Source organism: Taeniopygia guttata, chromosome 12, assembly GCF_048771995.1.
Source record: "Taeniopygia guttata chromosome 12, bTaeGut7.mat, whole genome shotgun sequence".
NCBI lineage: Eukaryota > Metazoa > Chordata > Aves > Passeriformes > Estrildidae > Taeniopygia > Taeniopygia guttata.
Window position 1 is genome coordinate 4,935,556 of NC_133037.1, and position 14,016 is coordinate 4,949,571.

Genomic DNA, 14,016 nt, shown 5'->3' on the forward strand with positions numbered 1-14,016 from the left:
CCAGCAAACACTGTGAGCCAGATCCAGTGATGAGGGAAACTGAGGTACCTGCAAAAAGCAGGCATTGACCCTAACTATCCAGTCTTTGGGGGGGAAATGAAGAAATTTCAGCCTGGAAAATCTTCCTAGGCAGCAGGTACAATGTGTGTGGGTAACTCTCTCCTCTTTTGATCCTGTCCCAATTGTTCTCCCTGAATTGCTGGGCACTGGTGAAATTTTTGCCAGGCTCTCCTTGAGGTCAGTGCCTAAAGGATAAAGACTAGCAAAAATACGAAACAATCTAATATGCATTTTAACTTGTCTAATATAGGTATACCTGGAGTATCATTTCAAAGTTGGCTGTTTCAGTTTTAGTTGCCCAAAGCTGGTGCTGGCTGTAACAAGGCACTGTTGGAAAGAGCATTTTAAGGATGGGAGACCCAGATTAAATGGATAAAACATCTGTAAGGGAAAATGGCCCACTATTTTGAAACTGAATTCAATTCTCTCTCAAATCAGAGAAATAGACACAGGTTACACGAGCTAGAGCTCATGTAAACAAATCAAAGTGGTCTGATGATAGCAGGAAGAAAAATTGACATAAAAAAGGTGTTTCAGTTATGGGAGAAGATTGGAATACTGTTTATAATCCAACAGTGAAGCAAATGATGAGATGAGTTTCGCTAAATAAAACCAACAGTCTCTTATCCCCTGTCTTGTTTTCTGTGCCAAGTAAAAGAACAGGCTTTTGTGTAAGCAAAGTATTATTTTTTCTGCCTTGAACAAAGACTGAGTAGAGACGAGCTGAAAGGAAGATAGGCTATAATAACATTTAGAAATCAGGTGCTGAGAGAGTATAAAAGCTAACTGAGAATGTAATATTCTTATAATAATCACATCTCAGCACAGATGAGAAGAAAATATCGCTTCAGGCTTGTAAGTCTTACAGCTTTGGGTGCCAGAATTTCCCTGTCCTTGCATTTACAAGTCTTCCCTCTCTCCTATTCCAGATGAGGAGAAAGCAGTTCTGAGGCATATCAACAACTGCTGTGAATTGCTTTGCTTTGTTTTCCATCCAGTCACTGATACCTTTTGAGACTGGAAGTTTTTGGGAGTCAAAATCAGAAGAAAATGAAGCCACATGAGTGAAGAGCTCGTGGAAGCTGCCTCTGGCAGGTGCACGTCCAGACTGTGATATCTCCCAGACTGTGATATTTCTCTGTTGCACTGGCTGTTGCTGCTTTAGCTGATGTGTCTTTGGGAGTCTGCTGGCCAAAGAGAGAGGGGAGATATAGCCAAGCTGCTGAGGAAAAACATTGTAGCCTGGTTGTTCCTCTTGAGCAGCTTTGAACACATATGCCACCAAACTCTGCTCAAAGAACCCGTAATTCAGCTGAGGTGGAAATGCCTTCCTCAGCAGGAAAGCTTTGCTTGGACTGTTGTGCTGTGTTGTGAAGTCCTGAGTGCTGTCTTCACACATCCTCATCAGTCAAATCCAGACCAGACTAAGAGCAGGGAAAGTTGATGGAATACAAATCTGCTTACTGTGGGTCCAGTGCTGAATGATAAACCTGCCTGTGGCAGAATTAAAGGAAAGCTGTGGAGTGCCTGGAGGTAGCACTGCAAGGCAGTGACGTCTTTGTGACAGGTCTCCTTCCCTGCTTACGTGCCTTACTAAGATTTAAGTGGGTCTCAATGTGACCTATCAGTTCCACTTCAAGAAGTAAAGCTGGTGGAAGATTTGCCTAAGGGCTTCAATTCAAGAGCCAAGTACATGTTTTATTTTAAGACATTTTTAGCTGATCTTTCGCATTAATTCAGTACTGGCATTCTTCAGGTTGCAAAATGTTTCAAAGGCTGTTTAATTTCAAAACTACTTTTAGGGAGTATTCTCTTCAATCAGAGAAGGACACAGAGACCATTATCCTTAGACTGTGACATTTCCTAACTGTTTCTCTGCTTTATATCAGTGTCTGTGAGACACCAGGAGGGTTTTAGGGACTTGGAGTCAGATGTGTAAAAACTCTGGACCATTCTACATGGGACATCATTAAGGCTCTACTAATCTGGATAGCAGCATCTATCAGAGAGAAAATGTAATTGCAAGAGCACAAAAAGCCCAGAAAAAGCTTTGGCACAGGCTTCCCAGAGAAGTAGTGGAATCACTATCCCTGGAAGTGATCCAAAACCGTGCAGATGTGGTGCTCAGAGACACGGTTTAGTGCTGGACTTGGCGGTGCTGGGTTAATGACTGGACTTGATGATCTTAGAGGTCTTCTCCAATCTAAATGGTTCTAGGCCTGTGCTTGGATTCCACACTGTGCATTTCACAGTGGCTTGGCCAGTTCTTCACGTTTTACTTCAAGTCCAAAAAAAGTCTGATCAAATCAGTAGTGATAAATTTCCCTCCTGCAGAGGCTTAAACTGGTGGCAAGCCCCCAATAGCTGGTGTGCCGAGTTCTCACATCTGGTCAAGGCAGAGGGAACTTTTGGAAAAGCAACAAACAGAGCGGGTTCAGGGAAGGTGAGGAGCTGACACTTAACTCCTCTGCTGCAAATCAAGGAGCAGCAGCACCTGCTCTGTACCCAGGGCACACCTGAGAGGGACTCTGCGGCCCTGAGCTGGGGATTGCTGGTCTGGGCACTGAAATACAGGGAGCTGCTGGCACAGGTTGGCATCTCGCCTTCCAAAGTACACAGGGAAAAGAGTGAAGATCACATAAATCACTGTGGCTGTGGGGGCACCTCCCTGAAAGGGGTCTCTTCTTTAGTGGGGCAGTAGTGGTGATAATAGAGATGGATGAATGTAATTGAGTGGTGTGAAAGAGAGGGGATGGGATGAAATGAAAGTGAAATGAAATCGGAAATGAAGAGGAATGGCAGGTGGGAGGAAGAAATTACATATTCCCCTGAGCAGTATTTTAGGTTATACATAGCTTGCTTTGTATCTAGGTGTGCCCCTGGCCCTCACTTCTAACTGAATCAAGGACAGTAATCTGAGAAATAAAACAGATGAGAAATAATGGGAAACAGGTTAGCAACTTGATGGTCAAACATGTATTTTGTTTATGGTCAGACCAATTGGATCATATTGCTTCATGGTGGGAAAACAAAAATAATCCAGCCATGAGTGTTGGATGAAAAGATGCCATATCCAGGTCTGTTATGTGGGAAAGACCTCTGCACATTTCTGAATTAGGACTTAGAGGTACCCGTCAGACAAAGGCAAAAGTTTTAGCAAAGATCTGCAAAAGGCATCCACACAGGAATATTTGTCAAAAATATTTTTTTTTCCATGACTTAGTTCCTCTGCATAGTATCCTCTCCCATGGAAGTGGTGTTCACACTCTCAGGTGAGACCAAGTTATTTGTGCTCCTCAATGGCTCATTTTTCCGGTGGAAGGCAATATGGGCTTTCTCCCCTCAAAGTCAGCTTTCACATGAAAACCATTCTCTCAGACAAATGTCTCCAAAAAAAAAAAAATGTCTCCAAAAAGTCATGACCTCCAAAAGAAGAACTGTTGGTTATTTTTTTCAGCCTTCAAGGTTAAGCATGACCATTTTCTATCTCTGCTCTCAACTGAAAGGCTCAGAGCAGCTTCTACTATGGAGCCATGAAACCAAACTAAGGCAGGACTGTGTCCCTGTGGGAGCAAAAGGTGTTGGAGTAGACCTGGTGGTGATCTTCCACACATCAGTGGCTTGGAAATCCCCACTGAAGGGAGATGCACAAGCTCTGGTCATTGGTGCTTGCACAATTGCCCACATTCGACTGCAGGTCCCCTAATTCTGCTCTCTGAGAGTCAAGCTCAAAGCCAGGGTCTGATCTCAGTGAAATTTCACTGATGTGAATCACAGGTGAACCATCCTCAGCGATGAGCTGAAATCCAGGGGCCCTCAGTTCTACTGCTGGGCCTGCTGCAGGTTTTTAGCATCACCTTGGGCAGGTCTCAGCTCTTATGAGTTTCAGTTTCCTGCCTGGAAAGCAGAGGATTCAGTTTATTTCCTCAGAGCAGCATGGTTTTATAAAGTACAAATATTTGTGAAGTTAAGTGCTTTGACTGTGTGAGCCTCTGAGAGAAGAAACCATAAATATGTGTCAGGCCTATGATCTGAATTCAAGCCAGTGAACTAGAAAAAGTGTTGACAGCCTGAAACCAACTGCCCTGTACACACATCTCCTTCTGTCTACCTGAAAGATTATTTGTGGAACACGTTTCTATTTTTCTCTGACGAAAAAATAGAATACCAAGCAAAGAAGCATGACCCACTTCTTTGTCAGGCAAGCTCTTAACCCTGCTTACTGGGATGTGACTGAGGTGTTGATAAAAGAGAAGCTCATTTTAGACCACAAAATTCATCCTGCCCTTGAAGAAGAAGAAACAAAGCCTGACACCTTCAGATGAAATGGATGTGCTTTCTAAGTCAATGTTTATCTCCTCCACAACTTCTCTATGATCTGTAATTATATTTAGACCAGCCAGTGAAACAGGTAAGTGGCAAATGAATGAGGAGAGTTAGGGTGGTAACCAATCATTTTATAATAGGAAAACATCCAAGCAGTACACCACTGACAGTACCTGCAAACTCTGCTAATAGTCAATCAATAGGTCTGATAAGAGCATCACTCATCATAAACTGCTTCACCTTCAGCAATTTTTCATTGTCCTTTCTCTGTGTAGTGCCAAGTATGGGCCACATCATGCTGTTCTTGATGTTGGCCATAGGAGTGGACGTCCTTCAAGGTTTTATTTCTGTTTTTTTTTAATATAGCATACAGTATATTCAAAAGAATATCATGTCATACCACACTGAGCTTTTTATTACCAGAAATTTTTGGACAGAAACATATAATCTAAATTTTCTGAATTAATAGGCAGATGGCAGCTACTCCTTCTTTTTTTTTTTTTTAGTATTTTTTCCAACTTGTACATTTTAGATTTACAGAACTTGATTTCACACATTGGAAGAATCACTGACATAAATCTAAATTTATCTTTGATGCATTTACAAATACTCTTTTTCTTTTTTTTTTCTTCATTTCCTGAAGTGTCTGTCTAGACTTTTGCCAAAAAGCAGGAACTTTCATCTTCTCCTCTGTTAACATAAATGCCTTTTAACATTTTGCAGAGAATGGCTTGGCTGTCACTTTCCCATGAGGATATGAGGACCATTCACTCCTCCACTGAAACACATCTGCTTTCCATTGGCCAGGATAAGTAGCTCTGACATCTTCCTGCTACACACTGTGCTACTGTGAACATCCCTGAAATGCAGAATATTTGTGACTCTAGGCTTGTTGAATTCTTTTTTATTATTGTTTTCAGCTTGGTTCCCTGAAACAATGAAGGTTAGTTGCATCTGACTCTTAATTGGACTTCATGTTCTATCAGTCATTATTTTTGCAAAGGCCTTAATTGCCCTCTAAAACATTTTAATTAAAACAGCAATTTCTCCATGCTGCACTTCACGAGCAGATTTTTGCGGCAGCTTCAAAGAGACGCAGATGTTTACTGAGTTTGGTGGGGTGGTATTTGAGGCTGCCTACCGGCAAAGAAAAATTCATAAACATCTCAAAGAAACTTTCCTGTGGTAATGGCAACATTTCCTTCTGATATTTTAGCAAGTCTAATATTTCCCAATCTCAACAGGCATATTTCATAGGCACAGCACAAGCAGCATTATCTGCTGACAGGATGAGCCACGGTTGTGGCTCTGCTGTGGGGCAAAACCCTCCCAGTGGTGACACCTTGGGCTTTGGCAAAGGGTACAAGAGGCCACACATGGCCTTGTTTGTGGGGCTCCTCAAACAGAGTGTCACTAGACTGGGAATAAGGAAACCAAATTTCAATTTCTGCTGGATTTTCCACAGCTCCCCAGTGTGACTGTGGGAAGCTGTTTAGCTTTGTGTGCCTCAGTTCCAGCTGGTAAAAGGCTGATAACATATCCTGGCTTTGAATGGACTTACCTGCTGCTCCATCTCCTAGTGCACCAAGGGATGCTGGAGGAGGTCTTGGGGCTTACAAAGTGCTGTTTGAGTAAAATTCAGAAATGCTAGGGGTTTATTTTGGAGGAGTTTCTCTTTACTAGTGGCAGCTGAACCTGGAGCTGACCCTATAATCCATTTGGGGGTAAGCAGGCAGGCAGTGTTCCCCTCTGAACTGAGATAACAGTACTGGGGACATGTGTCCAAGGCAGACTACATCTAAAATATAGAGGAGGGTCCAGATATCTTCTATGGTTTGGGCAGGTGGCTGTCCCCAGAAAATACCCAGCCTGTCCAGCTGAGCCACCAGGGAGGGTCTCCATGTGCAAGGTTCACCATCACTCACAAGTGATGGTGAGGCTCACTCTCCTTTCTGTGCCCAGAACCAAAATTCTTAATGCTGGAAACGACCTCTAAAATCACCAAGTCTGACTGTTAACCTCACACTGCCATCTTCACCACTAAACCATGTCCCCATGTGCCACACTGAGTCCTTTTCTTGAACATTCCAGGGATGTGATTCTACCACTTTCTGGGTCATCTGTTTTTTCCCTGGATAATCTTCACTCACATTTTTGAAGGGAGATAATAGAAGTATTTGGAAACAGCTTATCCATTTCCACTGTGAGCACTGGGAAAAGATCAGCATGGAAAGCCAGCCTGGAATATGGCGTGACACGTCATGTAGCTGCTTTAATCTACAATGTAATTACAGTGACAATTTCTGCCTCTTGAAGCATCAGGATTGAAGTGGTTACCCTGAAGGAGAAAGAAACTCAGTGGGAAAATTTCAACCAAATCTAGGATGGGAAGTGCAGCACTTCTCTGCATTGGATTAAAAGTGATCAGCATGGCCGAAGGCATCCTGTGAGAGACAGGTAAGCAGGCTGAAAGGAAATTGGAAATATTAAAGGAATGAAGCTGGACTGAACAGAACTAGTTTTACAATTCCCTATTCCTCCTTGATTTGGTAGCATTAGGTGGACTGAAGGGTAGATTGTGCAGACTTATGCGTGACAGCAAGACACTTTTCCACACCAATAAACCCCCTGAAATTAATTGGACCGCTGACAAAAGTGCCTGGGAATGTGAACTAGGCTCGCACATTCCAGCCCTCAGATTTGATCTTTCTTCAGCAATGCCAGGGCCAGACTGCCTGGTGAACAACTGCAGCTCAGCCAGAAATGGGAGTTCAGGCTGCTCGCCTGGGTCAAGGTCTCTGTGGACAAGTCCTTGCTGAGGAGCATCTCAGCCCAGCTGAATTCACCATAGCAGGAAACAGAGTGAAAATAAACCAAAGGAAACGATTCTCAAAGTGAAGGGATCAGCTACAAGTTTGTGTTTGCCACAAACTGTTGGGCCTTTGCTATGCTGTGGAATTGCTTATGTGTATGCTTTTAGCTGGTGGCAAATGCTCTAATGAGAATTAGCTTGGCCTGTAATAAGGGAAACCTAAATTTAGGTAGTTTTCCCACGTGTGCTGTGGGTAAGAGCACACAGCCAGGTGTCCACAGAGGCATGCTTAAGCTGAGGTGCCTGTTCACCAATTGCAAACGGGCTCCTGAAACACCAAACCATATGAAAAACTCCCCTCACGTGCCGGTCTGGAAAGAAGTAGCTTTGTTGTTGTTTCAAAGAATTAGTGAGCCAACAATGCAAAGCTTAGGAGGTGGTTACTGGGTTTTTACTGCAGTCTCTATGAGCTATACAAAGTCTGAAGACATTGTACGTACAGTACATCTTTAATAAGAAGGGAGCTCACAGTCTACCAAACTCAGCCAAATAAACTTTTAATACATACTGTACTTCACTCAGTAGCTGTCCATCTCTTCTTCATGGAATATCTAACAGCTCTAAAAATATTTTCTTGGAGGAGGATAGAATTATCATCGTTATATATCAATCAAGTATGGTTAATGAAGCAAAGCCAGCATGCTAGTATTGCACAAGGGGAAAAGCCTCCAGAACACAAAGTGGAACAACAAATGCCCTCAAAATTCTGCTGAAGGGAACGGGAAGCTCTGGATGCCGCATCGGTAGGATTCGTGTAGCTCTTAGGCGTCCTTGTACCACAGCAGGTTTGCTTTGCCTCTTCACTGCCACATTTCTCTCTCAAACAGGTAGGGAACTTCCAGACCATTGCAAAAAAGGGAAAAAAAAAATACAGCAGCTGCAGCAAAGTGTGGTACTATTCAATTTCTTGAAGAGTGAGGCTTTTATTTCAAAATATCATATATTAATATATATATATTTATATATATATATATATATACTTTAACTGGTATAAAGTAAATTGTAGATCCAAACTTATACTGTTGCTTGTACTTTGCAATCTCAGAAACTTTACCAAAGGAACCACTTTCTTCATTTTTTATTTTCAGCTGTCAAATATCAGGGTCATTATTTCCACCGAATCCTTTCCTTCACACAGTAAAGCCACTGTTGTTTTCTGGTAAACAGTCAAAGTGCAAATAAGAAATCCATTTGGCTTGGAAAATGCTGAGATGGTTTTAAACTTTCAATACTTTGTCCTCATAAATCAGCAGGGCTTTCACTGTCTCAGTGCAGACGTGGGTGCTCTGTTAAGTCCTTGGGTGGATCTGCAGTGAGAAAATGGGAAAGTCAGTTATGCATAATGTGTTATTTTTAAAATATAGTCTTTTGGAAAAGAAGGACCAAGGCTGTGTGGGATATAGCTGATTGATATAGCTGAATTTAAATGCAATACCAGAAGGGTGTGTGTCTTTTAGCACTGCAAGAGACAGATCCTGAGCAAGATCCTGCCTCTGCCTTGGCAGATATTGGATGTGCATTAACCACCTGGGCTGGGTGTGCTGGACATCACAGAATCACAGAATGTCTTGGTTTGGCAGGGACACCTTCCACTATCTCAGGTTGCTCCATCCCTCATCCTACCTGGTCTTGGACACTTCCAGGGATCCAGGGGCAGCCACAGCTGCTCTGGGCAGCCTGTGTGCCAGAGCCTCACCCCCCTTACAGGGAAGAATTAATTCCTAATATCCAACCTAAACCTCCTGTCTGTCAGTCTGAAGCCTCTAATGCCCTTATAAAGAGTCTCTCTCCATCTTCCTTGCAGGAGCCCTTCAAGCAAGAAGGCCAAGCCAGGACAGATTTGGGTCTGGGGCTGTGCTCACCCCAGCCTTCCACCCTCCCCTTCCCTGAGTGATTCCAGTGAATTTTGCAGGCAGGAGCATCCATCCACCTTTCAGGTTTGTTTGGAGCCCCTCCAACCCACTTCCCCAGAGGGCAGGGTAGTGACAGACCACAGCAGCTACTCCATCTACTCACCTCGGGTGTGATAACAGACCAAAACCCATCCCTCCCTGTGACTACCTCCAAAACTGATCTGAGTGCTGCAAGGGGAAACACCAATGCCCAGGAGATTTTTTAGGATACTGAAATAAGAAAAACTGCCTGACAGCAAAAATAGTGCTCTCAAGCTTTTGTTATGGTTTTGCTTCTTTCCTGTACTGGTTCAGGTAAATGAACACCACGAGGTTTACCATTTAATGGTAAATGAACACCAGTGCTTTGCAGGCATCTGGGTCAGCAATGAAACTCACGTTGACTTGCATATGGTCAGGCTTGGAATTAAATCAGGGCTACAGATTATTATCTAAGCACGAGGTGATTGAATACAGCAGTAAATATTAAAGCAAGAGAGATTTACATGAGATCCAGACAGTTCAAATTGAATGAAACTGAATCCCACCAGTTAAAACTGAAACAAATGGTTTAAACCAGATTAATCTGATCAAAACAGGATAAAAATGGTAGAAATCAGTTTAAACCAGTTCAAACCAAATCAAACCTATCAAAACCAGTTCAAACTTCTCAGAACCAGTTCAGATGGGCCGAAACTTGTTAAAACTGATCAAACCAGGCTATAACACAAGGCACAGGCTGAAAAACTGGAAAGGGGCTTTAAGCTGGGCTGCTCTGCCCATTCCCAGCTGATCAACACATTAATTTCCATGCTCCAAAATATCAGCAGCATCCAGCCTGAGCTGCTGCTCTTCTACTGCCACTGGTGCCAGCTGCTGTGCTGAAAGTGGCAAGGTGACCTCAGTACAGCTCCAAGGGCCCCACTTTTTTAAGGAAAGCACTGAAAGTTCTTAAATAAATTAAAAAAAAATTAGTGATGAGGGATTAGAAGAACATTGACACTGCTCCAAAAATTGAATGACAATATTATTTCCTTCCAGTGTTTGTCACCTGCTTGACCATCAACAGAAAAAAAAAATCAATTTAGGGAAGCTGTGAGCTTTATAACTTTGGCTTTAAAAACTTAATTAGTGAGCTATGCTAAAGGGCTAAACACAGAAATAAATGCATGAAAAGGAAGGAATGAAGAATGTACTGGAAAAGACTTCACTGGGTCTGTTCATCTTCTTTTGACACTAATCAGTATTAATCACATCTGAGACCCAACCATAAAGTTATGCACTACCCTAGAAAATGATACATATTGTGTATATCCATGTACTCATAAATATATATATGAACATACACACACACACTCATATGTGATTTATTGTGGGCCTGGAAGAATGTACTAATGGGTATCTTAATCCCAAGAGTCATAAATGGGAATATTTTCCTCATCAGGACAGCAGCTAACATAAATGTATTTAGTGTAAGGAAAAGCCTTCATCAAAACAGTTTACAGCCTATGGAGACTTGCTGTAGCCTTCTGCCTAATCACCACAGAGAGAGCTGGGATCTTGACTGATTTGTCTTGTTTCTTCTGCTTTCTTAACTTCCTTAACTACTGAAATTAGACACACATAGCCCAGTCTTGGAACCTGGATTGTGGTCAGGGCAGATTACATTGTAATCTTGTTCTCTGCTGCTGTCTGAAATGGCAAAACAAAGGGAAAAAAAAAAAAAAAAAAAGCCTGTTTCAGGATCTGATTGCTTCCATTATTTTATATTTATGTTGCTAGACTTAACAGAGTGGTACAGATTCAAGCAAAGTTCCAGGGACTAAGAAGTAGAATTTCTCCTTAGAAAATCCAAGAGACAGTTGCTGAGCACATCATGTCATGTTTCCTTTGTCAATTGGGTTCTGTAATGATATTTTAAAGCAACAAAGCAAAATTCTACTGGAAGCAGCACCATAAGGAACTCCCCTCATAAGCTAATTAAAATAACTCCTGTGGGTAAATGAAGAAATATTTTTTCATTTATGAGCACTCACTCTGCAAGTATTTAATTCAAATGAAATACAATAATGCATACTGAATAGATTGGACCATACATCTGCATATTAATGAAGCTCCTAAATTTCTAGCAATCACTTTCGTTGCCTTAAACTAGTTTATATGATGAGGACTGGGGGAGTTAAGAGAAGGACAGCTTCACTGAAGGAAGAAAATGCAATTCCTCAATTATGTAAGTTGTAGACAGACTGCAGAAGGGCTGAATGATTGTGTAAGATAACTTCATGTTGCTTCTTAGTTCTCCCACATCACTTTCTTCCATTTTAACTCCTCACTTTCCTCACTGGAAAGGACATGTAGCGAGTTTGTGGTCTGGGATTTTTAAATTTCACTGCAAGGCACATTCATTAGGACACAGCCTTCCAGTGGTGCTGCAGTGGGAAGAGTTCAGCTGTGGGCACAGAGAGATTTGCAGGAACAGCACCACAGAAAGAAACTGAGTCAGGGAATCCCAGTTGCCTCCTTCCTTCCTCCTTTTCTCTGGGAGGTGACAAAGAGATCACATGGATCTTGTTTTTGGGGGCCACTTCCTACAAAGAAAACCTCCTAAGTCAGTAGGTCTCCTGAACATTTAATGTGTTGGTGTGGCAGAAGGCTCTGCTCCAGAAATGAGGACTGCAATACAAATAATTCATCCTGGGGCAGGTCCTATGGAGGGAAAGAAAAGGATTCAGGTGCCATGGGGATCAATTAGAGTAAAATCTCCTCCTTCAACAGGAGGCCTAGAAGACATGAAAAATGACTGGAGTTAGGTAGGATTGGAGTAGGTAGGAAAAAGTCAAGAAATCACAACACTACACTGCACATTCCTGTGAATTAGGAAATTAGGCAAACAGAGAGCTGAGTCCTCTGCTACAAAGCATTTGTACAGCTGCTAATCCAGATGTTGCCTGGAACAGCCAAGAAATGGATATAGGTTTTAGCAGATCCCTCTAAGCTGATGTTCTTCCCTTTAGCCACCAGAAAGGGACTCAGTGATGTGCATTTAGGGGTATTTTGAGATGACAATCTCTGTAAGAAAGTGACCTGGCAATTCAGCAGCTCCAACTTGCTGATTACCAAGCCTGGACCCAGCTGACCAACCTGATCCAATTCACCCAATTATGTCCAGAAGAACTGGTTGATCACGACAGTAGTCTTTAAGACTTTTACAGCAGGCATAATGATGGAAAAGACATGGGTGAGCAGTCATTAATGATCCCCTTTCCTGTTAAGACCTCCTGGGTGCAGACAGAAAGGAGACTTACTCTGGTGGTCTTGATTTTATTGCCAGTTGCACACATCCATCCAGAATTATCAGGCAACGTCTTACATTCCTCTCCTTCTAGGCAGGGCTCCATCTCACACCACCATTTCCCAATCACTATAGAAGCTAGAAGAGAAAAGACAATGTTCACAACTATGTTACAATGACCAAATCTAATTAAATAATATCTCAAGGGTCTAACACTGAAGTTAAAGAGGCAGAGTGTCCCTTCAGCTGGAGTTTAGCTGTAAGGATTTCATATTTAATTACTTGTTTGGCATCCTATATTGCCTAAGACAGTGCACTGCTTGCCACAGCTTCCTCACACAGGAGATCTTGTCTGCTCCTGTGCTGTGGCTGCAGGGAATGCTGTGATGGCAGCAATTCTGCTGCAGACCAAAGGACCATCCAGCCTAAAAAGCTCCTCTCCCTGAGTGCCAATCTGATTTTCACAGGCGTGCACAAGAACAAGGCAAGTCTGAAGAGATTGTCCTCAGAATAATCTCCATGTCTTCAGGACTTCTGGTTCAGTGTACTCCACATAAAACTATGTCTGCTTTGCTTTCAGGACCTACAGCTGGATTTTTTTTTTACCACAAATCTGCCCAGAATTATTTGAATCCATGGAGAATTTTGGCTTTCCCAATATGCCATCACAGGGAGCACCACAATTAGAAACAGAGGGTAAGGTAATCTTGAACAGCAGCAGAAGCTGTTGGTTGAAACAACAACATATTATGTATTTTATACAAAACATATTATCTCTAAAAGTAACTTTTGATTTCCAAACATTTAACACTGTAAATAATGGCAGTGTTTGGACCCAGTTGTTTGAATTTAATTGGCACATATGTTTACAACCTTGAATGTACCTTAATGAAGTTTCTTGCCTGGGAATTGGTATCTGACTGTATCCTTAGCTGTATCTTAATGACAATTTTTGTCTGGGGATTTTGATAAACTTTAGCTAACCTTGCAACTGTGACGAGTTGGCTCATGAGTGGTTCTTTCTGTGGTTTGCTTTCTCTGGCAAGAATTAATTTCATGGTTGCACTCAAGAAGCCTGTCAAAGTTTTCTGCACAGTCACTCAAAGAGAGATGCTTAACCCGTTCATATCATTCCTCATGGCTGCTTCAAGCCCACAAAATATCTTTGAAGCAGCTGTCTACCTTATATATATATATATATATATATATATTAATATATATACACTGGCTGACTGCCATTCAACTCTGGAAAATGCCCTGTTGTGCATGCATTGATTTAAGGACATTACAGAGCCTATAATTAAATTCATGAATATAAAATTGAATAGAATAGATCAGTTTGAGGGGCCCTACAATGATCATATAGCTCTCAGTGTTGTCTTTCCTGGTTCTTCCCACAGCTTTTATCTGATTTTTATCATATATCGTTTCTTCATATATACAAGAGACAAAAAAAGCCCTTTACACCTGTGCTGGCAAGGCAGTTTAATGATGCTATTCACACACCTGCTTCAGAAGGGTATCATTGATGCTGCTAACAGCAGAGAAAAAAGATCTCTCTCTTTGCTATGCAG

At 42.0% G+C, this 14,016-nt stretch overlaps 1 protein-coding gene across 2 annotated transcripts in view; it reads right to left on the reverse strand.

Annotated features, from left to right (window-relative positions):
• Window positions 1-7,627: 7,627 nt before the first annotated feature.
• The window catches only part of TAFA1 (TAFA chemokine like family member 1), a 207,144-nt gene continuing 200,755 nt past the window's right edge, over window positions 7,628-14,016 (reverse strand). For both annotated transcript variants that reach the window (XM_072934638.1, XM_030282893.4), the window contains exons 4-5: window positions 12,456-12,580; window positions 7,628-8,565 (exon numbers count right to left, since the gene is read on the reverse strand). In XM_072934638.1, coding sequence (XP_072790739.1) covers window positions 8,548-8,565; window positions 12,456-12,580 — 143 coding nt within the window. In that variant the 3' untranslated portion in view covers window positions 7,628-8,547. The remainder of the gene's footprint in view (window positions 8,566-12,455; window positions 12,581-14,016) is intronic.